Source organism: Piliocolobus tephrosceles, chromosome 4, assembly GCF_002776525.5.
Source record: "Piliocolobus tephrosceles isolate RC106 chromosome 4, ASM277652v3, whole genome shotgun sequence".
Classification (NCBI taxonomy): Eukaryota; Metazoa; Chordata; class Mammalia; order Primates; family Cercopithecidae; genus Piliocolobus; species Piliocolobus tephrosceles.
In genome coordinates, this window is record NC_045437.1 from 133,244,398 (window position 1) to 133,270,613 (window position 26,216).

Here is a 26,216-nt window from a genome sequence, read left to right on the forward strand (position 1 = left end):
AAAAAAAAAAAAAAAAAAAAAAAAAAGAAAAGCGTTTGTCCTTTCCTGGTGGTCTAGTGGTTAGGGGAGAAAAAAAAAGTTCTAAGGGAAATAAAAATATTTCATAAACCTCATTACCCAGAGATGAGCATTCTTAAAATACGTATGATTTGTTTAGGTATGTGAATGTATACATGTATAGTTAACAATTTGACTCATATTACTATATTGCTTTTTTTCTTAATATATCAGTAACTTTAACTCATTTCCTTCAATATTTCAAAGGAATGGCTACATTTAATGGCTATCAATATAATTCATTTAGTCTTTTATACTTAGGTTATCTTAAATTGTTAACAAACTCAAAATTATGAACAATTCTAAAGACACCATCCTTTTTTTTTTTTTTTTTTTTTTTTTTTTTAAATCTTCGAGACAGAGTCTCACTCTGCTGCCCAGGCCAGAGTGCAGTGGCACAATCTGGGCTCACTGCAACCTCCCCCTCCCAGGTTCAAGTGATTTTCCTGCCTCAGCCTCCTGAGTATCTGGGATCACAGGCATGGGCCACCATGCCCGGCTAATTTTTGTATTTTTAGTAGAGATGGAGTTTCACTATGGTGGCCAGACTGGTCTCAAACTCCTGACCTCAGGTGATCCACCCACCTTGGCCTCCCAAAGTGCTGGGATTCCGGGTGTGAGCCACCATGCCCAGCCCACCATCCTTATACATAACATCCTGTGAGCTGTGAATGAGCATTTTGTTAGGATGAATATTTACTAACTGAAGAGTCAATGAGTATAAATATTTTAAAAGGCATCTGCTATACAGTGGCAAACTATTCTTAAGGAAAGTTGATCCGTGTGCATTCACCTGTGTGAAGCCTGTTCCTTGTACCCTCATGAATACTCCTGTATCCCAGACTGGGCAACATAGTGACACCTCATCTCTATAAAAATAAAAAAATTATCCAGATATGGTGTTGTGTGCCTGTCATCCCAGCTTCTCAGGAGGCTGAGGCAGGAAGATTGCTTGGGCCTGGGAGGCTGAGGCTGCAGTGAGCTATGATTGCGCCACTGCACTCCAGCTTGGGTGACAGGCAAAGATCCTGTCATCATCATCATCATCATCATAATATTCCATTCAGAAATAGTCTTTGTCAACTTGAGATGAAAAATTTTACCTCATTCTTTGAATGTGCATTTCATTGATTATTGGTAAGGCCAGATACTTTTCCATGTGTGTTAACATTGTATTTTTTTATGTTGTGAATTTTCTTTCATGTCTTGTCTTTTGGTATGTCTGTCATTTTCTCTTTGCTTTGAAAACGTGCTTTATAGATCACTTCCTGCAAATACCCTCAGTTTGCAGTCCGGTGTTATGTCGGGAGGGGAGCGTTGAACATAGCTTTTATCCATTTCTTTTCTATTCCCCTCAGTGGGGAGTTTTTCTCTTTCTGCCCTTATGTGAATTTAACAAGGGGACAGAGAAAACATTTGTGAAGCTGTGCCGAAATAATCTCAATATTCCTTTTCTATAACTTTGAGAAGGAATATATAACAATATATAACAATATTCCTTCTCAAAAAACTCGATGTTTTTTGAATTCTTATGCTTCTATTATTTGTTCATCATAACAATCAAGAAAGGCAGGTAAAGCAGCTATGATCTCATTACATAGATGGTAAAATAAAGATTGAGAAAAATGGCTTGCACTAGATAATTTAGGGGTGGAGTTGGGACAAGGATCCCTGTCTTTGAACCTCCCCCAGCCCCAAGTTTTTCTTCCATGATAGTGTGGGGCAACAAACCAGGCCACTTCAATTTGTCTCAAACAAATGCAAAGAATGCAATACTGCTCAAGCTTCCCAGCTTTAAATATGTTGCAGACTTCCTCTGTCACCTCCTAGATATCTTACGAGTACCCTGTGCCCAAACCATCTCGGAAGTTAATATTTTGTTAACTTTTCTTTGGTTCATGGAATGACTAAGTTTTGGACTATTTCTTGAGGAATGGGGGACTTAGAAAACTAGCACTTCCTGTCTCACAGAATGTCTAGGCTTTTGTTTGTTAAACACTCAGCATTTGATAGACTGAGATTTCTATTACTCCCAAGGAAATGGTGTTCACCAGAACAGGGAAAGAATTCACAGTCCTCTAAGTGGAAACATATGCCAGACTTCGGAGTGAGAGGTGGGATGCCTGCGAGAGGCGGATGCCTGCAGGATGACAGCAGCAGTGGGGAGCAGACAAATTCACATGTCACTTACTGGGTTTTCTCCCTAAAAGGAAATCACTGGAGAGGATCTCCTCTGTTTAGCCTCTGCAGGCCAAAAAAGAAAATGTGTGTGCTCTACAGTATCTGAGTTCTCTCTGTGGTGAGTTAAAGAACCCAACCACCATTAGCTGCTTTTTTTTTTTTTTTTTTTGAGATGGAGTCTCGCTCTGTTGCCCAGGCTGGAGTGCAGTGGCACGATCTCAGCTAACTGCAACCTCTGCCTCCCGGGTTCAAGCGATTCTCCTGCCTCAGCCTCCCAAGTACCTGGGATTACAAGTGCCTGTCACCGTGCCCGGCTAATTTTTGTATTTTTGGTAGAGTTGGGGTTTCACCATGTTGGCCAGGCTGGTCTTGAACTCCTGACCTGAGGTGATCTGCCTGCTTCGGCCTTCCAAACTGCTGGGATTACAGGTGTGAGCCACTACGCCCGGCCCCACCATTAGCTTTTAATCACCATTTTCAGAAGGAGGTTGGTGGCATGCGGGGGCTGGGCTGGGGTGGCTTCCTCAGTGTGACATTTGTGCAGATGAGGCTCTGCATCGTGCTCCAAAAATACTTACCATGTTTTGCCAGAAGAGAGGCCACCTTTTACCCTCTGCTGAGGATTTGAGTCCTTCTGCCCTTGGTGAGAACACCAGAGAGGACCGCCGGAATGCAAGTTCAAAGGCGAATTTCAATCCTAAATCTCTTAAACAGTTGGCATTAGCTTGTCTCACTAGAATACCCTGTTTCTCTTCTTCCTGAATTCTTCCCCTGCCTGCGCCCATAAAACGTGAAGCTTGCTTAAATCAACTTGAAATGTGACAGCACAAGCCTTTTGTTTCTCCGCTTTCCCCCCATGTCTCTTTCTTCCTGCTCCCTGCATAATCTGAATTCTCTGAAGGCAGGGGTCCTGTCTTACTCATCTTGATGTTCATCGTGACTAGTACTGGTTTTTAACAATTACAGAATAACATATAAGCTCATTCACCTTTATTAGAACACTACAGAAAAGGCTGAAGTCTTCTTTCTCTCCCACTCTATTCTATCTCATCTCTCTTCAGAGGTTGCCACCATGATAAACTAGGTAGACATCATTCCAGACATTTTCAGAAGAGTTTTATATGGTTTTGTTCTGTGCATTTAAAAGAATGCATCATCCTGCGTGAACTGTAGTGCAACTTGCTTCATCCAATCGACTGTGCTTATGATCTATCCACACTGATGCATCAAGATCTAATTTTGCCTTTTCATTATGTATTAAGTACATACGTAATATGCAATAACTTAGCATTTTATTTAATCAATGCTTTACTATTAGATGTTTGGGTTGTTTCTAGTTTTTGCTTTAACAATGTTACATAAGCATGTAGTGTTCCTTTAAGTGTTTCTTTAGCAAAAATATCCAGAAGTGAACTGCTGGCTCACAGAGTATGTGTAGTTTCAACTTTTAGAGACAAAGTAACAGGTTCTTGATATCTAGCAGGGACACAGCAGATACTTGTTTAAATAAGCAGAGGACTTGTTGGCAAGATATACAATACAAGGTATGGAAGAAACACGCAGGCCTGAGAGTCAGCAAATCTCATTCCAGACCTGCTGTTGCTATTAACCAGTTTTGGGGTATTGGACATTCTCTTCCCTTCTCTGAGCCTCAGTTTTCTGACCTGTACAACGAGGGGGTTTGGTTGAATGCTTTCAAGTTCCTGTCAGTGATCAGAGCCCATTCATCATATCAGATTGGTACCTGAGGAGTCCCCAGCCGCTCGATCAGAGGGACCAGGTGGAGTGGGGCATACTTGGCTTCCAGACGTTTCATCCGGACTTCCAGGCGCTCCCCTTCTGCAAAAGGAGTCACAGAGCAGAAAATGAGACTCAGGGCACATGGGGCAACCGGGGAAGGAAAAACTCTCAGAGGACCTGATGATGTATCTGCATTCCAAAAATGGGATGGAGTGTGTGGCACTGCTCTCCTTCGTTCTGGAAAGTGTGAATAGTGTTTACAAGGAAAAATGTTCTATGATTTGTCCAACAATGGAATCGTCTGCCTTCTAGAATATCTCTAGTTTAGTGGTTTAATATATTAATATATATATATTTAAATTCCAAGCCTAGATACCACTATACTAGAGATATTTTAGAAGGAACAAGGGACAGGGCCTGGAGTGTCATTTCTGTAATCTTACAAGGAATTTGTTGAAGAATTAGAATGAATGACAGAATCAAAGATAACAGGTTTCAGAGTCTGTCTAGTCGGTCATGTGGTCAGTAGGTTCAATGTAGGTGGCTGGGTTCATCTTCCAATTCGTGATTCTGTGGTTATTCAACAGGTGTCCAAAGCTTTAACCTTCCCCCTTGCTGACTAGATCTGAGTTGACTGGGATTAGGAAGTGAAAATAAGGTTCAAACGCTGGTCAGCTATTCAGCTGCTGTAGTGGTTTCTTACCTTTGATGTAGACTCTAGGCAGGATGTTTTGGAAGGGTGCAGCATGGAGCAAATCGCAGACCTCCTCCTGAGACTGCAGAGATGGGGGTAAAGAAAGAGAAAGCAATTTTCATTTTAAACAAGGAAGATTTTTTATTCCTAAAAACCTGAGCACTGGAGTTAGCTAGACCTGGGTTCAAATCCTGGCTCTTCTCACTGTGACCTTGGGCAAGTTACTTAGCCTCTCTAAGTCTGTATCTATCTGCAAAATGAGGATGAGAACAGTACCTATTTTAATGGGTTGTGAGGATCAAATGAGAAAATGCATAACCTTGTGGCATAGTCACAGATACATAATGAGAGCTCAATACATTTTTACTATAATCTTATAAGGAATTTGTTGAATTAGGATGGATTACACAGAATCAAACAGATGATGGGTCTTAGTCTGTGTCTGTTTGGTTGTGAGGTCTGTAGGCTCAAGGCAGGTGGCTAGGTCAGTCTTCAGTCTACAAATCTAGGATGACTCTGTGAAAGGCCTATGTCTGACTGGTTTTCTGCACACCAGACATCAACTAACAAGAAAAGAGGGACGAGAACCCAGGCCAGATTGGTTTCGATGGTGACTTGTTATGTGTAAAGCTAAACTTAAAAGCAAACATACAATGGTTGGAGGGGAAGCTTGGTTAGGGCAAGACAGGAGATAGGGTCTCATGGGCTTACTGTCCTGGGATAAGCTCACAATCCCTGGATATCAGAACAAAGGGGAGGGAAGGAGTCTGGAGAAGCCATCCTCTACTGGGGTTTGTTTTCTCTTCAACTCTGCGCACTTGGATTAGGTAGGATCCAGGCTCCATTTCAAACTCTGACACTTTGGGATTCTAAGCATCTGAGAAAATCAAGATTGCAGGTGTCCTTGCCTTCCTCTACCCCAGGCATGGATGGAACATCACCAATTCAGGACTCTGAAAGGCCAGTTGTTCAAGAGGGGAACCCCAACTCCTGTATAACTGCAGATCAGTCCTTGAAATGAGGCTACCAGAGGAAGAACACTCTGCAGTCCCTTCACAGGAGCCTGATCTGTCATTCTCAGTTTCTTATCCAGAGGGGAAACCTTCCCTCAACTTTTTTTTTTTTTTTTTTTTTTTTTGGTGAAACAGAGTCTCATTCTGTTGCCCAGACTTGGCTCAATGCAGCCTCTGCCTCAGCCTCCTGAGTAGCTGGGACTACAGGTGCTCGCCTTCATGCCTGGCTAATTTTTGTATTTTTAGTAGAGATGGGATTTTGCCATGTTGGCCAGGCTGGTCTCAAACTCCTGACCTCAGGTGATCTGCCTGCCTTGGCCTCCCCAAGTGCTGGGATTACAGGTGTGAGCCACCGTGCATGGCCCTTTCCTCCTTTTTTAAGTGAGGTGTTTGTTTCTCTCCTTTCTAGTAAATCTCACAACCTGGTCTTCATTGCTATGTCTAAGCTTAGATTCTTTGATTCATTATATAACCTGAAAACTTTGCTTATTGATCATTCAGGCTAATCTTTCATATTCACATGGTGGATTACACTGGATGATTTTTGAATGATGAATCAGCCTTGCATAGCCGAAATAAACAAACTCAATTATGATATATTGTCCTTTTGATGTACTGCTTGATTTTATTTGCTAACATTTTGTTGAGGATTTTTGCTCTGTATTCATGAGGGATACTGATTTGTAGTTTTATTTTCAAATGCCTTAGGTTTTGGTATTAGGGTAATGTTGACCTCAGAAGATGGGGAGAGTTCCCCTTTTGCATTTTTTGGAGATAAAACCCTCTTTCCAAAATTATAACAGGGGAAATTATGACAGTAAAAGAAATCAGACCTAACGAACCTCATTTTGCTTCTAACCTTGAAACTGTTCTTGTTCATTCCTGGGCATAGGCCGAACTAACTTGGGGAAGGAATTCAGTTCATGGTTTGTCTCTGACACAAAATTGATCGTAGCCCTATCCTGAAAAGACCCCCTTCTTGCCTGAGGACCAGTCCGCCTTTGCAGGACTAACAAATTAGCTACAAGATTAGAAATTACAGTTTAGGGGTCATGCAGCCTCTGGCTTCAAGAGTCTGAAACTCCCCAATAGCCCCTGGGGATAACAATCACTATTATAAAACCTAAGATCAGTGCTTGAGATATTTTGCAGACCTTGCACTCTAGTGGATCAACTGACACCATCCAGACTGGTAATCTGGCTCAATGAGTTCTGCTATCTCACCCAGGAATAGAAAACAGCAAGAGAAACTCACTTTGACCCTCTATGATTCCATCTCCAACCTGACCAATCAGCACTCCACACTTGCTAAGCTCCTACCTGTCAAATTATCTTTAAAAACTGATTCCCGAATGCTCGAGGAGACTAATTTTAGTAATAATGAAAATAATGAAACTTCAGTCTCCTGCACAGCCAGCTCTGTATGCATTACTCTTTGTCCACTGCAATTCTCCTGTCTGGATAAATGGGCTCTCTGGGCAGTGGGCAAGGTGAACTCGCTGGGCAGTTTCAGAGGCGATCATGTAGAATTGGTACTATTTCCTCCTTATATGTTTGATGGAATTCACAAGTGAAACCATCAGCATCTGGTGTGGGTTTTTTGCTTTTGTTTTTTTTTTAGACGGGGTCTTGCTTCCTCGCCTGGGCTAGAATGCAATAGTGTAATCATGGCTCACTAGCCTTGACCTTCTGGGTTCAGGTGATCCTCCCATTTCAGCCTCCTGAATAGCTGGGACTACAGGTATGTGCCACCAACCTGGCTAATTTTTTTTGTAGAGACAGGGTTAGGAGTTTTCTTTGTTGGAATTTTTTTTTTATAAGTAGGAATGATACTTCTTTAATAGATACAGTACTATTCAGCTTACCAATTTTTCTTAAGTGAGTTTTGGTGGTTTGTGTCTCTTAAGGAATTAGCTCCTTTCATTTAAGTTTAATTTATGGGTATATTACATATTTGTCTTTAGAACATTTTTATTGTCCTTTTAATTTTTGTGGGTTCTGTAGTAATGTCCCTCTTTCATTCCTGGTCATTTGTGTCTTTTTTTTTTTTTTCTTGGCTAGAGGTTTATCATGAACACATGAAAAAATCATGTGTTAATGATTTTTTTCTCCTCATAAAACCAATTTTTAGTTTCAACGTTACTGGTTTCTTTTTTCTTTTTTTTTGGTTTTGAGACAAGGTCTCATTCTGTTGCCCAGGCTGGAGTGCAGTGGCATGAACATGACTCACTGCAACCTCAGCCTCCCAGGACTCAGTTGATCCTTCCACCTCAGTCTCCCAAGTGGCTGGGACTATAGGTACACACCACCACACCCAGCTAAGTTTTGTATCTTTTGTAGAGATGGGGGTCTCACCATGTTGCCCAGGCTGGTCTTGAACTCCTGGGCTCAAACTGTCTGCCTGCCTTTGCTTCTCAAAAGTGCTGGGATTACAGGCATGAGCCACCACACCCAGCCTCAATGTTACTGGTTTCTGTTCCTTACTAATTCATATCTTTTCTTCAGCCTGCATTAAGTTTAACTTGCTCTTATTTCTCTAGTTTCCTATTTTTTAAATAATTGAAATAAAGAATAGGGATGGGGAGTCTCACTGTGTTGCCTAGACTGGTCTCAAACTACTGGGCTCAAGCAATCCTCCTGCCTTGACCTCCCAAAGTGCTGGGATTATAGGCACGTGCCACTGCACCTGGCCATTGCTCTGGCTTCTTAAAGTGGAGGCCTAGATTACTGATTTGATACCTTTATTCTTTGCTAATAAAACATTCCGGGTATTCTTCCATAACTCCAGCAATCAAGAGTTCATTTCTTCTGGAGGCAGCCCAATCCACTTTTGAACAACTCTAATGGTTAGAAAGTTTAGTTGGGTATTGAGCCAAGGCTGCTTCCCAATAGTTTCCACTCTAGATCCTTGTTCTGTTCTTTAGAGTATCACTGAATGTATTTTTCAAGCTAGTATCTTTAGCTTTTTTATCTCTATTCTTCCCCTCAGGGTCAGGCACTTTGTAAGAGTTTTCTACATCTCTCTCCATTTCCTAGTCTTCAGGTCCTTCCTCAGCAAACAGAAATATCATGCCTAGTCATACCATGCCATGACAATGTCTCTAGCAGAGATTACCAAGGACTGCACTGTCACCAAGTTCAATGCATACCTTTCAGTCTTCATCCTATGTGGTGTCTCTAAAGTATTAGGCACTGTCCTCCTCCGCTCCTATGACGAGGTGTGCCTTTGTTTCCACCATTTTGGCTTCTCCTTTTTAGCATCTTTGCAGATGTTATCTCTGATCATCCCTTAAATGTTTTTTTGTTTTGTTTTGTTTTTTTCTTATTCTATTGTCCTGGTTTATCTCATCTACTCCTATGACCTGAAACACCATTCACTGTCCACTATTAATCAAACCTGTGTTTTCATCCAGACTTTTCTCCAAAGCTCTGGACCTGGATATCCAACTCCTTGCTGGATGTTCCCACTTGAATATTCCACAGCTCAATGTTTCTAAAGCTGACCACCTTCTCCCTCTCATCACCTGGTGTTCCTTGCTCACAGAATGGCACAATCAACTCATCTGCCCAGGCCTAAACCCTGGGGTGCATCTTCTTTTTCCTATGAAGACCAATTAGTCTTTGTCCTGCTGATTCTCATGTATGATTCTTTGCACGTTTCTCCACACCAACCACCACAACACTAAGAGCTCCATAAGGGTAGGGATGGCATCTCTATTTCTGCCTCTCATCTCCAGTCCCCTGCATATATTAGTTTCTCAATAATTTATTAAATGTCTAAACATTTGTTACTCTATAAATGTTTCTTACATGAGTAAATAAATTTGTCTACATGACAGTCCTCCAAGTATGAGAATGCTACTATTACATCCATTCATTCATCCAACAAATATTTATTGAGCACCAGGCACTGTTGCAGGCTTTGCAGATATGATGCTGAACAAGTTAGACTAGATCTGTGCCCTCACAGAATTTATGTTCTAGTTGACAGAGACAGATAAAAACAAGTATAAACAAATCAGAAAATTTCAGGGTAATATGCTAGACAGTGACAGGTTTGGGAAGGGACTACTACAAGGTAGTTAGAAAGGATCTTTTTGGCCGGGCGCGGTGGCTCAAGCCTGTAATCCCAGCACTTTGGGAGGCCGAGACGGGTGGATCACGAGGTCAGGAGATCGAGATCATCCTGGCTAACACGGTGAAACCCCGTCTCTACTAAAAAATACAAAAAACTAGCCGGGCAAGGTGGTGGGCACCTGTAGTCCCAGCTACGCCGGAGGCTGAGGCAGGAGAATGGCGTAAACCCGAGAGGAGGAGCTTGCAGTGAGCTGAGATCCGGCCACTGCACTCCAGCCTGGGTGACAGAGCCAGACTCCGTCTCAAAAAAAAAGGATCTTTTTGGCCAAGTGTGGTGGCTTACGCCTGTAAGCACTTTGGGAGGCTGAGGTGGGACGAATGCCTGAGCTCAGGAGTTGGAGACCACCCTGGGGCCGACAGGGTGAAACCTCGTCTCTACTAAAATACAAAAAATTAGCCGAGCTTGGTGGTGCATGCCTATAATCCCAGCTCCTTGGGAGGCTGAGGTAGAATTGCTTGAACCTGGGAGGTGGAAGTTGCAGTGAGCTGAGATTGCACCACTGCACTGCAGCCTGGGCCACAGAACTAGACTCTCTCTCAAAACAAAAACAAAAACAAAACCTTTTTTTTTTTGAGAGATGTTTGAGTTGGTGACATTTGAATAGAGAATGGAATGAGTTGGTGACATTTGATTAGAGAATGGAATGAAGCAAGGGATCTAGCCATGTAAATATGAGGTAAGGGTGGTCCAGTACAAAGGCCCTGGGGCAGGGAACGAGTTAGGGTGTAGTGTTGAAGAGACTCAGTACATACGGCAGGAGGCCCTAAAGGTAGGGAGAGACCAGATCAGGTGGGGCCTCGTAGGCATGGGGCTAAGTGTGAATTTTAAGTGTACCAAGGAGCTATTGAAGTTGTTCCAGAGGACTGGTATACATAGCCCCACTGCCAAGTGTTATCATCTTTCACTTTTCCAAACATTTGAGTTGTTCCTAGAAATGTCTTATTACTGGAAGCTGGCCATTGCGTGAACTATCAACTTTCTGTTTTGTTAACATGTGTAAAGAGGTGTGGGCAGCCGTCTTAGGGGATAGAGGAAGGGGAAGAGAACTCTGGTTCTCTGCAAGAGTAATGCTGCTGTTTTGTTCATTTTACATGATGAGCTTCTTCAGATTTCTTCTGGGGAGACAGTGTTCTACTTACCCCCTTCAACGCCCCTGCCACCCCAATGCAAACTGAAACTGCAGGACCAGAGGTTCTTTGGGGGTGCTTCCTGCTGGCAAACTTCTGTGTGTGCTTCGTAATGTCATTTATCAATGAAGGTGAGAAACAGAAGGATGCAATTTCTTAAGGGATGGAAAAGCATTTGCCTTAGAAGGTCCCAGGATTTGAGCTATGTGGCTATTTTCATGATGAGGTGGCTACACACTCTGCAACACCTTTTGTGGAAGGTGTTTGTTTGGCATTCAAGCTCAGATCATTGTGACTGATAAAAACATCCATTTTGGAGCACACAAAGGCCTGTGTAAGGGATACAAACAAGCTTCCATTGTGGAAGCCCAGGCGAGGCTGACCTCGCTCTTGTCTGATCCTTATCTTAAAGGATCCACACTAGGCCATCCACTCTGCCTAGGAACCCATCAAGCCATGACCTGCTGGAAAGGCTCCTTGCTGTGGCCTGTGAAGACCACCCAGGCTTGGTTCTCTCTCCACTCAGCTCCCTCCTTCCCACTCCACTCTGACTGTTTCAGCCATAGGAGCTGTTTGTTATTCAAACATGCTGTCTGTGTGCCCATCACAGAATCTTCCCTGTCTCTGGAATGCTGTCTAATCCATCTCTTCTCCCTTACTCTCTTTGCTTAGCAAACTCCCGTTCGTTCAGATCGCAATTTAAGCATCGTTCCTTTTAGGAACACTTCCCTGACCCCAGTGCCTCCCTGCTCATGTAGGTTCCTTTATTAAATGTCCTCAAAGAACTGAGTTCTCTTCCTTTCCAGCATCTTAACTCAATCTATATTACACATTCCCATACGTGACTAGTTCATAAATGTCTACTCCCCCACCACTGAAATTTAACCTCCATGAAAGTTAGAGATAATGTCTATCTTTGACCACATCTTATTTCCAATAGTGAGCACGGTGCCTAATATATAATAAATGCTCAATAAGTATGTAGAATTAAAGTTGAAAAGTCCCAGCATGTAAGGAAGTTTAGCCTTAGAATATAATCTCTCTTATTTGGGGCCTATGTGTTTCTCCTTATTGTAATAACAAAGGGAGTATTATCTCTTCAATTTTATTGATTACTCTATGAACTATATGAAGTGGTTTTAAGAGTTGTCCAGGTAGTGGGTTAATTTTCTTTCCCACTTTCCCTTTTTTTTTTCTACTTGTATACATTTACTAAGTTTTCTACATTGAACCTATATTACTTTAAAAAATTAACTTGAAAAAAAGAACCCTGAAAGCAACTACTTTTTCCCAACTTGAAAGTAAAGAGCTTTTGGAGTCTTGTTGCTGGAATCGGAGGGGAAAGGAAATGAAATCCTAGCATGCCACTTGATCCAGCAAAGAAAAATATTTGCACAGGGGACAGGCATGGTGGCTCATGTCTGTCATCCCAGCACTTTGGGAGGCCAAGGTGGGTGGATCACCTGAGGTCACGAGTTTGAGACCAGCCCAGCCAACATGGTGAAATCCCGTCTGTACTAAAAATATAAAAATTAGCTGGGCATGGTGGCACATACCTGTAGTCCTAGCTACTTGGGAGGCTGAGGCAGGAGAATTGCTTGAACCTAGGAGGTGGAGGTTGCAGTGAGCCGATACTGAGCCACTGTACTCCAGCCTGGGTGACAAAGTGAGACTCTGTCTCAAAAAAACAAAAAAGAAAAAATATTTGCATAGGTTTAATGAAAATAGTTTTTGTTTTAGGCTACACTTAAGGACATGACAGATGCAGAACAAAAGACAAGTATTATAAAAAATACAGTGGTGATGAAGTAAAAGTGAAGCTGACAAGAGGCAGGAAGTGGGGGTACCAGGGGTGGTAATTTCCTCAGTCTTTTGTCTTTTCATGGAAAGGAGTCAAGATACTAAATCATGTTAGCAAAAGCGGCAATAGAGGTGTAAGTATATTATCTATGATTACAAGGGAAAACAACAGAAGCAGTAATATAATCAAATGTTGAGAGGGAGAGAGATAAATGAGATAAAATCTCATCTTTCCAAGTAGGGAGTCAGTATTGTCTAAAGTTGCTAATTAAGAAATAGGTTACCCTCATGAGTGTTATGGAGGTGACTGGAAGAACTGGAAACAGAAGCGATGAGGACAGACTGCCCAGGGAATTGGGAATACAGGTGGGCAGAAGTGCAGTAGAGCCAAGTAGGATGCTCTTCTTTAAAAGCTCATCTGTAGTATTTGATTTGTTATAATGTGCAATGAAGAACTTAATGGAATTAAGTTATAGTGTGCAATTAACAACTTGAACAAAATGAAGAGGCTGGATTAAATGGTCTCCAAGTCTTTAGAACCAAGAGTCTGTAAAATACAACCATTTTTGTCTTAAGAGAAGAAAAGGCAATGAACATTACTGAGCACTAACTAATGAGCTAGCTGTTTTATGTCAGTCGCCTGCTGTATGCTTCTGGACAGCCCTGTGAGATAGGGCTCACTGTCCCCATCCTGTGGAGTAAGGTGAACTTTCCTAACTAGGTCCCCACACAGATGCTTAAATAAGCAGTAAGGCTGACATTTAGATCCAGGGCCACTCCACTTCGACACACATTGTTTTTCCATGGCAGCCAAAGCAGCCAACGTCTTGGGAAGCTTGACTTTCCCCCTTCATTATATATACATGTCATTAAATGGCAAAGTTACCAAAAATAGAAATAGAAAATCACTTATCTTAACACCTAAGAAACTTCAGCCTCACTCGTATCTGACAGGCTCGTTTCATTTGTTGACTTATTGGGTTTTTGGTTATAGCAACTAACATTCTTTAAACTTAAACTGTGGTATATATGCAGTTTGAGGAAGAAGAGTCTGAGCTACCTTCTTCTGTGCAAGAAATAGGAAATTACTGATACCTTTATTCCCAACTTGCAGAGGTAGCCTCAACCCTGAATTGGTTTAAATAATTTCTTTGCAGATGGACTACTTTTTATAAATCTGCTGATGTGTTTCCAAGTCTATAATTAGACCACTCACGTCAATTTGTACCCACAAATTCCTTCTTCCCTGACCCTCTTACCCCTACCCAAAGTTTTCTACCCAGTTTTATCCATCCCATAAATCCCCATTTAAGTTTTACCTTGTAGGAGTGTTCCAAGCCCCTCCAGTCCACAGTGCCTTTGCTTTTTAAAAACTTACCAGAGCTCTTACTCATTCAGGGCTTCCACTAAGCCATCTGCAGATTGGGCTGTCTAATCTAGCCCAGGGTCCTGAAATCTGAGCTTCTGATGGAGGACCAGGACATTGACCCACATGTCATGCAAACATTGATTAAGAGAGAATCTTCTTGAGGGACCACCCGTGTGTAGGACCTGCACGTTCTCTATATTTTTCTTGTTGGCCTGATAAGCGAGGCCAGCAAGAATGTAGAGAACATGTGTATAATAGGATCTAGATACCCAACAAGGTGGTACCAAATTCTGAAGACTCATTCTGACTTGAATAGAGCCTGAGCCAGAGATTAAGTAATTCTTCCATTTATATAGCAAACAATAAGCACAAGGCTTTCTGCAAGGTGCTGGAGTAGGTGAGGGAGACCAGATGCACAACACTTACCAAGATGATGACAAAAGCAAGTGAATGGGCAATTCTAATAAGTGCTACAATTGGGGTGTGCCTGGGGTTTATGGGGATGCAAAGAGGAGCAACCAGTCCAGACCTTTGGGGAGGATGATAGGGAAGGATTTCTGAAGAAGGACGCTAACTTGGAACCAGGGGTGAGTGATGGACAGCTAAGGGGGAATAGTACCTGCCAAGGCCTCAAAGCAAGAGGCAGGGCTGAGAGCCAAGGTAGACTGAAGCTTTCAGTGCTGGAGGAAAGTGATATGAGACAGGAAGGAGGGGTGGGCAGGAGTGGTTTGGGAAGAATCTTCTAAGTCTCACTTAGATTTCTGGATATTATCCTGATGGTTTTCATCCGGGAAATGGCAGAGCTGCAGTTTCACCTTCTGGTTGCAAGGGAGAGAAAGGATTGGGGAGAGCAAAGTGGGTGTTGGAAGAGCCCAAGCTGGAGAAAGCAGGGCCAGGAGTAAGTGGCAAAAGAGATGGAAGGAAGTGAGCAGAGGCCGCAGACCTGATGACTGGACATCAGGACAGGAGGAAAAGGACCCCTGCACACTGCACCTGTATGATGATGGTGCCGTTCGTGGAGTCAGAGGACGCAGTGAGGCTGCAGGCAGGAGGAAGCCAAGGTCAGATTCAGGCAAGGTAAATTTCTGATGTGTGTGGACATGGAAAAGAAGATATCTAAAAGGCAACTGGATGTGAGGCCTGGGCCCTGAAGAGTCTGTGGAGTAGAGCTGAACTTGGAAGTCAGCATGGGATGGAGGCTGACCCCAGGGGAAAGGAACTGCGCCAGGTTTGCATGAGTGGGTGCTTCTCAGGGTGACCAAGACCCTTCCGGAGACTTGAGTTCCTCTGATTATATGAGACCCAAGAGAAAGAAAGCACAAAGTGCTCCTTGAGTTCAAGGGAAGACATAGATTCTGAACATTTCCATGTCTACTAGCATACAGCCTACGCAGGGATAAAAAGACACCTTTCAAGTCAGGAATAGGGAAGATGCCACTTCTCTGCATTTGCTGCTACCTCTTTATTCCTTTCTTTAGGTCACCAGATATCTCTTGAGTGCTTGCTCTGTGATCTGGCAGACAACCCAAAGGCACAGAGATGAAGATGACACGCTCCATGGAGCCAGGGAGGGGCCTGGATGCTGCGGGAAACGCTATAACAGGTAGAGCTCTCTATAAAAATGAGATTTCAATGAAGTTTACCATCTAGTGGAAAAGAGATCCAAGGACACCCATGACTGAGAAATAAAACAGAATCAACTGGGTTCAATAGGAGAAGCTGCTGACAAAGGGCTTTGGAGACTGAGAAAAGAGAGAAACACCATCAAGTTCCTCACAGAGAAAGGCATTTGATAAAATGTGTGTTGATTAAAAGGACCAGTGGTTTGGGGAGGATGAGGAAATGATGGCTGTGAGATGGGCCTGAGAGGAGGGGCAGGGTTTTGAACTGTGAGGAAGGGTGCCATCCCATTCAGAAGGAGGATGAAATCAGGGATAAAATGAGGTAGCTGATAGGAAAGGAGTAGGGCATCCTTGGCTTGGGCTTGTGAGGAGTGTGGGCCACAGTGCTATGGGCAGTCAGTGAGCCAGGCTTTCAGTTCTTACGCGGCTTAGAAAAAAGGCTGATTCAAGTCTCTTTGCTCATGGCAAGAGGAGGAAGGGGGGCTCTTGGTAACTGAGGACCTGCTTCTTAAACATGGGGGACTTTGCATTCATTACCTCATTTAACACTAAGAACTCTGTGAGGTAGCTCCTTAGTCCCAGCACTTTTCAGGTGTGGAAACTAAGGCTTAGAGAAGGAGTGTCCCACCTTTTGGCTTCCCTGGGCCATACTGGAAGAAGAATTGTCTTGGGCCACACATAAAAATAAAATACACTAATGACAGCTGATGAGCTAAAAAACAAAACAAAACAAAACAAAACAAAACAAAAATCTCATAATGTTTTAAGAAAATTTATGAGTTTAGGTCAGGCTGCATTCAAAGTCGTCTTGGGCCATGGATTGTACAAGCTAGGCTTAGAGAATATAACAGAGTCTCATAGCTATACAGTATAGAGGCAAGACTTGAACCCAAGATTTCTGAATTCAAAGATATATGGTTTCCAGTGGAGACCATGGAAATCAACCGGAAATCAGGCTGAGAGAGCCTCATGCAACTCACCCTGCCCTTCCCCTTGGTCTCATTCCGTGTAAGAGTCTCCAGACTTAATGACACCAGTTATTTGATAGGCATGGTGTCTTCCTTTGGACACAGGCAGAGTATAAGTAAATAGAGTGATATTTCTTATTAAATGAAGAAACGGGTGATAAACCAGAGCTACGGCCTTTCAGGATTGTCTTGCTGCCAAAGGCCTGCTCTTATCTCCAAGTGGCCATCCGGCCTACCAGGCAATCACCTTCTTTAATATCAATCTCACTGTGTTCTACTTGCTGAGTCTTATAGTCCTAGATGAGACAAAGGCATGAGGATTCCTGGGTTTCTTTAACAAGTCTCAAGTTGGGAATGCTGATTTTAAAACTCCAAGTGGTCACTTAGAATGTTCTGGGTAGTAAATGTCCCCAGCATGAGTTTCCGTTACTCATCATTAGGCAGCAGACTCTGTCCCCTAGAATGAGTCTCCTTCAGAACCATAATGGTGCTGGGAGGGAGAGGCTGGGCTTGCAATGCAGTCGATGCATCAGCAAAGACCCCAGGAACTAACTGTGTTTTTTTACAAGTGACTGGAATGTGCAATCAGCAAATTCACAGACTGGAAATAAAAATGAATTAAGTTCGCAATTTAATTGGAACAGAGACCCCCAGTCCTCCTTTCCCCATGCTGCCTTGAAAAACGAACAGCTGACTGGTGAGCCCTATCCAGTTAGTGTCCTGGGCTTTGCTGCATTGCCTTGCTGTACAGGACTGTGCATCTGACCAGGTGGAAGTGGGCATTTTGGGAGGAAAGCCGCTGCCCAGATACCAAAGCAGGACAAATGCCAGCACCTGGAATGCTGGAAGAACAGGCAGTTTCCAGGGGTCTCAGATCATTGCTGCTTTTGCTGGGAGACAATGATACCATCTTGTCAGGGTTTGTGCTTATTTTGGGGGGATGGGAGGAATTTATCACCCAAGGCTGCTGGGTATCGTTTATGTAGCAAGTATAGTATCCGTATCCAAGGGCATCACATCCTACGGAATGCCAAGCACACTGCAGAAATCAGAGATTGTTTATAATCACTTTCTAGCAGATGTTATTCTTTAAAAATATATGTAAAAAGAAAGAGGTGAAATGTCTTGAGGAAGGATACCTTTTTATGATTTCCTGAAGGCAACATGTGTCCTAGTGATGGCCCTGGGGTCACCTCATATATCAACCACTATTGAGAGGCAGCAGTGGCTTTTGGAGAGGATTCTGACACCAACTCAGTGCAGCAGGGTCGATCGACAGCCGTGGTGAACTCGAAGGGGGCAGTGGCATTCAAACTACAAATCTGCTGTTCTTGATTTCCAGTGACCATCATCATTAATAATCTAGTTACCTTACATGTGGTATTTGACTTGAAATTTGTCATTTTCTTCTGGGAGTGCACCAAATACTTAATTTAGCCCCTAAGCAAAGACTGTCCTCTGGAAAATTACTAACTTTAGATACATTTTAATGATTGCCACTCTAGCCTCTTTTTTTTATTGGCTATCTTTATGTTCACTTTCAAAAAATTAGAAAATGCAGATAAACTTTTTAAAGGAGGAAAAAACGTATAACTCCACCACCCAGGAGTCACCACTGCTAATAGCCTTTTCCAGAGTTTGAACTGCCAAGTTCTTCTCTGCACATACCATTTCAGCATATATTTTAAAATAAGAACAGAATATACCTACTCTTCTGTGATCTATTTTTATCATTTAGTATATACTATTAGCATCTTCCCATGTGCAGTACAAAGCTTCTATCTGGATTTTTTGGGCCTATTTTTAGTTATCCTACATCCTTTTTAAAACGAGCATCCTACTCCTCAAAATTACTTGATAAATGAATATTCACTAAAGTATCAGCTCTCAGAGCATGCTCTTTCTCCCAGCACATCTCAGCAACCCCATTTGAGTGGGGCCTTCTAAAGATCAGGGTGGGCCTGGTGGCTCAAGCCTGTAATCCCAGCACTTTGGGATGCCGAGGCAGGTGGATCATAAGGTCAGGTGTTCAAGACCAGCCTGGCCAACGTGGTGAAGCCTCGTCTCTACTAAATAAATACAAAAATTAGCTGGGCGTGATGGCGCTCACCTGTAATCCCAGCTACTCAAGAGGCTGAGGCAGGAGAATCACTTGAACCCCAGAGGTGGAGGCTGCAGTGAGCCGAGATTGTGCCACTGCACCCAGCCCAGGCGACAGAGACTCCATCTCAAAATAAATAAGTAAATAAATAAATAAAAAATAAAGATCAGATAACATTCCAAACCCCTGGAGTGAGTCTCTAACAGCATTTCAGATACTGTGATAGAAAGTGGAGGTGCTCTTTCTTGGGGACTGAGGGGGTGTTCTTGGTGCTCTTGAATTACAAGGCCAAGGTGATAAACGTCAACAAGCCTTAAGGTAGAAGCCAAGGACAATGGGATTCAGTCTTGCCCTGATGCAGACCTGCAGTGAACCTCAGTTTCTTTCTCTGTAACTTGACCCCCAAAGTATGCCATGCGGTTGGGTTGTGCAGCCAGGCAGAGTGGTAATAATAAGTTGGTGGAACAGGCAGGGCTGAAATCTTCTGAGCCTTGTGGGTCAAAGTTGGGAGTTTGAATTTTAAGAATAACAAGAATCCACCTGTCAGTTTTAAGCTGGAGAGTAAAAACCTGATTTATCATTGTATGAAGAGCCCTTTGCTGTTAATGCTAAGGCATGACCCTCTCTCGGCTCAAGCATGGAAAGGCAGTGACCCTCAGCGGAGCTGGGTTTGAGACATTTCTCTTAAACAGAGCATAGGGAGAAGGCATTCTTGTGTGTTAGTATTCCTGAAGCAGGTGGCAAACCTTCCCCCCACGGCCAATGGGAGGAGGGTGGCTGCCAGAGGTGTTCTCCTAAGGCCACTCACTGGCCTCTAATTTGGACTGGCCAGTTTCCCTGGCTTCATTTGCCTTTCTTGGATCTTAAACTGGTATTTCCTGATGGTGAATCAAATAGGTGGTCAGCCTGTGAGTCACGGCTGACTTCGGTGCTAGCAAATGCCTCTATAAATTTTTTAAACGAGGCCAGATGTAGCTCCGGGATATATGTTACCAAGAATAAATCTTAGCAACTAGCAGAGTAGCTGGAAAAGACGAAAACCCTCATGACTTTCCTCTTCATCCATCACGACCTTGTCTGCTTTAACCCCTTTCCTTCTTAACTTTTTGATCCCTGATCAGGTTTTATGTCTCCCACTTCAACTTCACATTAGGAAAAATTCTAAACATATAAAATATTTGAAGGAATAATATCCTTATACCCTTGACGTACAGTCACAATGAACACTTTGACATATTTGCTTTATTTTATGGAGTCATTTGAGAGTAAATGGAAGACACTGAGTCACTTCAGCCTTCAACACCTAAGCATGCAACTCCTAAAAACAAGGACACCCTCCTGTGTAACCGCAGAATCGTGATCCCCTAAATTTAAAATTTTCCTAATATCATATACGATGTAGTCAAGACTAAAATTTCCTCAATTGTTCTTAAAATATTTCTTTTACAGCTTTTTTTGGAACCAGGATCTAATCATGATGAGTTTTCCAAAGTGTGAATAATATGCAATTACTATACAAAAACAACAAACTTCAATGATCCCTCCTTGGAGAACTGCCAGGAGCTTGTGCTTCTGCAGAAGTTTCTCTCTGGGAGGAGTTAATAAGTGAAAGTTAGGATTCAGTAACTTTGCATGTACCAAGTGCCATGCGAATGCTTGTTATTCCCACTATATGATAACTACAAGAGAAATAATCAGTAGGTGATTAAGAACCACGGTCTGTCTACTGTAAAATTGCTGTGCTGACAGTAAAAGCAAAAAAGGTTTCTAGAGTCAGGATGCAAAAAAATATTTTACTGTAAGGAAGTCACATCAGAATTCAAGGGATTTATGTTTTATTTTTGCATTGCTTTCTGTCTTAATTTTCTTTTTGTATTATATGTAATTTAAAACTGATGAACATCAATTTTAAAACTGAGGGATTCCATCAAATATCAAAAACCTTACGTGTTCCCAACTCACTTAGTCTATGAGGCTAACTGGAGACTTGATTTCTCTTGGCTACAGGCTACCATAAAGATTCCGTGTATATTATTTTAAAAAGATTCAATATGATCCTAAGAATGTCAGATTTATGCAGAATGGCATTAGACTCTACCTTTAGGGTTCTGTTCACAGTTAAGTGAAAAACTACCATTTTTAGCTGATTTCCTAAAGAGAATAATCAAACCAGTATTTTCTTAACCTTTAACTCTGATTTTTGAGGCAACAAAAAGACAAATAACACTAATGCATTATGTCTTTGTGTGGAGAAAGGAGCTGGAAATGGGAGGTCCAGGCAACCCCAAAGGGATCACTGCCTGGATTTTCTAGCAGGAGGGAGATGGGGAGCTCGGCCTAATCAGGGAGCTTAGTGTTCTAAACATTCCCTTATATGGAGGCACATAATGTGTTTCCCGCATGCTGATATTAAGCCCCAAGGATACAGAGCCTGTGAGGCAGGCAAGAAATTAGGCTTCCCATTTCCACCATGACCCTCTCCCTTGCACAGAATGTACAAGTCGCAGCTTCCAGCCCTCCTTTGGGACTCCAGGTGCAGTGGAAGCCTCAACCGAGAGACAGTGCCTCTGCTCCTATTCCACTGGTCCCTCATTTCCAGCAGCTCTTGGTAGCCCTCGCTAAATCTATCAGTAATTTAATCTTACCTGATTGTATGTGATCTTCTCCTGTCAATCTATGCCTTGCTTGAATAGTGCTGTATATTACTATGTTTCATCTCCAACCCCTTCCCCTGTCCTCTGAATTGTTGAGGGGATAACAGACTTCTTATTCTGGATCAGAATAATATCTAGTCAACTAGGAAAGATCTATAGCCAAGAAACTGTGGTCTAGAAAGTGGGCTTTCCCTTCCCTCAAGTATATGCCAATGTCTTCCAAGGTTAGCATTTCCTAAAGTGGAAATTGGGCATACAAGGAAATGTGATTTAATCGTAATGAGCCACACAGTGAGCAAGTTCTTTCCTTTTTCAGTTTCCTGTCAATCTTTCTGACAACCTTAATGAGAAAGTTTCCATTTGAAACCAGCACATGTTAGCACCTAATATTTACTAATCTTGTTTTTATCAAAGAGGGAGTAGGGCTTGTGTTCAGAGATCTGGGCAGGCAGCAGCTGGAATTATATGACTTTGCTGTATTTTGGTTGAATGTATTATTCTGGTTGCTTTCTAACGATGGCAAGAGATGATTTTTTTTCTTTTAATGCAAGTGATGGTTTCCTTTTAAAATTAAGTTTCATTAAAAGGATTATGTAAATAACAGAACCAGTGATCTGCAGATGTGGCAAGAACTGTGACAACTAAGCATCCATGTCAAAAGGCTGGCAGCTCTAGTCCAAGAAGATGCTTCTAGATCAGAGATCCTCTACTCTGGCTGCACATCAGAGTCAAGTGTGGAGCTCTGAAAATATCTGGATCTGGCCAGGCATGGTGGCTTGAACCCCACCCCTGGAGGGCTTGGAGGCTAACCCTATGCTGAAAACCGGCGGGTGGGTGGTGAACAGTGCCATCAGGGATGGGATATGCCCTGGAGTCTCACACTGTGCCTGGCCCACGGGGGCTCTTGGTCTTGTCTGTGGAACCAGTGACTCTTACCTCTCAGACCATTTTTTCCCCAAGTCCTGATATGTTCACACTAACAGGTTTGTTTTTCAGATAAAGCCATGTCTGAAAAGATGTAAATATACTTAAAAATCATAAAGTCACACAAAGGAAGGGTATTATTGGGAGTCAAAGTGCCTCCATTCCACAAAGCGTGGATCGTTTTCAACCAAAAACATAATCTGTGTCTGGGCTAAGAAACACTGATACAGAAAGGCCAGAGGCATTACTTGTGGGTGCCTGGGCAAAGGGACAGGATACACTTCTTGGGCAGCTGGAGGAGTCTTTTCTCAGAGTGACAGGTAAAATCATCCTGGATCAAGCACAGGTGGGTGTATGGAGTGATGGTCTGAGAGGGGTGGTTGAGATGGGGCTTTTACTTTTTTACTTTCCATGCATTTGAATTGTATACATTTGCTACATATGAGTCTTTCCTTTTAAGGAAAAAAGTAATCAATATTTAATGCAATAAATCTAAACAATAAAGTCTAAAAAGTGAGAGATACTTCTCCCACGCCCCTGTCACCCATCACACCTCATAGAGGTAGTCACTCTTCTTACCTTGGTGAGTACTGCTTTTATAACTACTAATTTTATATGGGAAAATCTGCTGGAACATAAAAACATCTGGAAGAATATCCTTTAGAATGTGAACAGAGGTTGGCCGGGTGTGGTGGCTCATGCCTGTAATCCCAGCACTTCGGGAGGCCGAGGTGGGCAGCTCACTTGAGGTGAGGAGTTCAAGACCAGCCTGGCCAACATGGTGAAACCTCATCTCTTCTACTAAAAATACAAAAATTAGCTGGGCATGGTGGCGCATGCCTGTAACCCCAGCTACTCAGGAGGCTGAGGCAGGAGAATCGCTTGAACCCGGGAGGCGGAGGTTGTAGTGAGCCGAGATCACGCCACTGCACTCTAGCCTGGGTAACAGAGTGAGACTCCGTCTTAAAAAAAAAAAAAAAAGTGAACAGAGGTCATCTTAGGGTGACAAAGTGGTTTTTGTTTTCTTTCTGCTTCTTTGAGTTTTCAATCAATGAATTTATTTCAATTGTGTAATAAAAACAATTAGAGGAATGACATTAAAAGGTAGAAGTAGGAGACAGAAGGTCAGATGTGGGGATGAAACTATTGAAAAGAACAAAAACAACTGGCAAAGCTCAGCTGGGCATCTCTCTGTACTGTAATATGCTAACCTGAAGGATCTTTGGATTCCAAGGGGCATCTGGTTTTCATCCAGACTCCTGCACTAGCTGTTAGGCTGGGAAAATCAGCTCCTCTTGGGGCCTCGGTTTTCCTATCTAGAAAATGTGAGGTTGCACTAGATGAGTGGTTTTCAACAGGGGGAGGTTTTGCCCTCCTAAGGAATGTCAGGCAATATCTGGAGACATTGTTGGTTGCCACAATGAAAGGTACGACTGGAATATAGTCCAAAAATGCTGTTTGATATCCTGTAAAGCCCAGGGCAACCCCCTAAAAGATTATCTGGCTCCAAATGTCAGTGGTGCTGAGGTTGAGAAACGGTCTCTGGGGGCTTTTCCAGATGTGATTGGCATTTGGATCTGTGAGTTTGGGTCTAGACTTGCCTCATCTCTGGTGAGGGCAGTAATGCTCTCAAAGGACTGACTAGAGTGTTTCTGTGGTCCACTCTAATAAAATAAGGACAGAAGAAGTAACAGAGATGAAGGCAGAGGCAAGAGGCCTTACAGTAAAAGGCAGACTAAACGGCCCTGTCCCTCCCAAGGACACGGGCCCACCCTCCCTCACATGTACAAACAGGTCCCTCTCCTGGTATATGCTGGCATAACAAACAATGGCCCGAAGTCTAGAAAACCACACAAAATTTGAACAAAAACTTAGTGATTGCTATTTCCCTAATGACCACTTTCTGATTTCCCAGGGAAGAATTTCCTTTAAAAACCTGATACAAATCAGTATTTAAGTATTTTTATCTGTTTCAGATTAGATCCAACAAATATTAAGAGGCTGCGATGACCAGACCATTTATGGACATGAGATAAAAGACATAGCACTACCACTACAGACTGCAGGAGGAAGGTCTTTTCAAGAAGTAGTGCCAGAACAATCTGTAAATAAAAGATTTATACCTCCCATTAAACACAAGCATCAATTCTAGGTGAATAATATGGACTTAAAGGTCTGTTTAGCCTTGAAAGACTAACCTCTAAAACTTTCCGAGGATAGCCTATCTTCATGCGTGAGAGTAGGAGAGGTTTTCTAAACAAGTCACAAGAGTATCAACCGTAAGGGAAAAAAATAACTACACTAAGCCTGAAGAACTTCTATTCACCAAGACACAAGCCAGAGTAATATATCTACAATACATGTATCCATAATATATAATGGCCACAAATCCATAAGAAAGATGACTTAAAAAGGGAAGAATGTTGACCAGCACTTCACAAAAGATGGTGTCCAAATGGTTAGTAGCATGTGGAAGGAGAATCGGCATCATTAGGGAAATCAAAATCATAATGAAATATGACATCCCCCGCCAGAATGGCTATGATTAAAGAGGGACAAATTGTTCATGAGGCTGCAGAGAAGTTGTAACTCTCATATACTGCTGCATGCGAGTATAAATTGGTATAATTTGCAAAAGTGCTTTGAAGCTAACCTAATAGGTATTTCCTTAATAAAAACAGGAGCATACATACAGCAAAACACATGTACAAGAATATTCATGACATCATTATTCATAATAGTACCAAACTATAAACAACCCAAATGTCCACCCACAGTAAAATGGGTGATTCAGTTAGTCTGTTCATGCAATGAGAATACTAGAGTAATTGATTCAGTAATAAAAAATGGATCATCTATAACATGGATGAATCTCAAATGTAATCTTGAATGACAGAGGTCAGAAAGGAAAGGGAAAACATACTAGATAACGCTGTATGAAATTCAAGGACAAGCAACATTATCTCTGGAAATAGAACTCAGAACCACGATTCCTTGCGGAACAAACATACTAGATAACTCTATATGAAATTCAAGGACAAGCAACATTATCTCTGGAAATAGAACTCAGAACCATGATTCCTTGCGGAACACTGAAGAGGGCATGAAGGAACCATCTATGATACTGTAAATGTTCTGCGTCTAGACCTGGGCTACATGGACATGTGCCTTCAGCAACCTGTACACTTAAGATTTATGCATTTGACTGTAATATCTTAATTGAAACCACCAGAATACCCTATAAAAACCCAAAACCAGAAAAATAATGTCACAGGTACCTGGGTTTCTGTACTAATACTGCACCCTGAATTTTGAGAAATATTTATAAGCATCTAACTTAATGAGGAAAATACCTTTGTCCAAGTCATCAACTGTTCAATTTATATCCCTCTACCTATCAATGATATATTAATCTCAGTTTTTTCTTTTTTAGAAAAAGGCAAACCACAGAATGAGAAGGTATTATAGAACCTACAACCAGAAAGACCTCTGAAAATCTATTAGAAAAAGACAAAATATGGAAAAGTAAAGGGGGCAAGAGATTTCTTACTTGTTCCTTTGCACTTTCTGGTATTTCCCAGTTTTTCTAAAACTAGCATATACTAACTATTTTAAAATGATAGGTCAATAATAATACATGAATATGCTTCCCTTGTAAGAAATTAAGACATTCCAGATAAAGCTAAAAAGTCCCTGTTGACCTCTAATCCTGGATTCCTCCCTAATACCTAGAGAAAATGATTGTTAACTACTCGGTATGCTTTTTTGCTAGATCTTTTTCAATGCAGTCTTATTTGTGGGGTTTATTTTTTGTTTACATCTATGGCA

At 42.2% G+C, this 26,216-nt stretch overlaps 1 protein-coding gene across 8 annotated transcripts in view; it reads right to left on the reverse strand.

Moving 5' to 3' along the window:
• CYFIP2 (cytoplasmic FMR1 interacting protein 2) overlaps positions 1-26,216 on the reverse strand; it is a 145,191-nt gene that overhangs the window by 8,637 nt on the left and 110,338 nt on the right. For all 8 annotated transcript variants that reach the window (XM_023218793.2, XM_023218797.2, XM_023218794.2 and 5 more), the window contains exons 27-28: positions 4,682-4,754; positions 3,983-4,077 (exon numbers count right to left, since the gene is read on the reverse strand). In XM_023218793.2, coding sequence (XP_023074561.1) covers positions 3,983-4,077; positions 4,682-4,754 — 168 coding nt within the window. The remainder of the gene's footprint in view (positions 1-3,982; positions 4,078-4,681; positions 4,755-26,216) is intronic.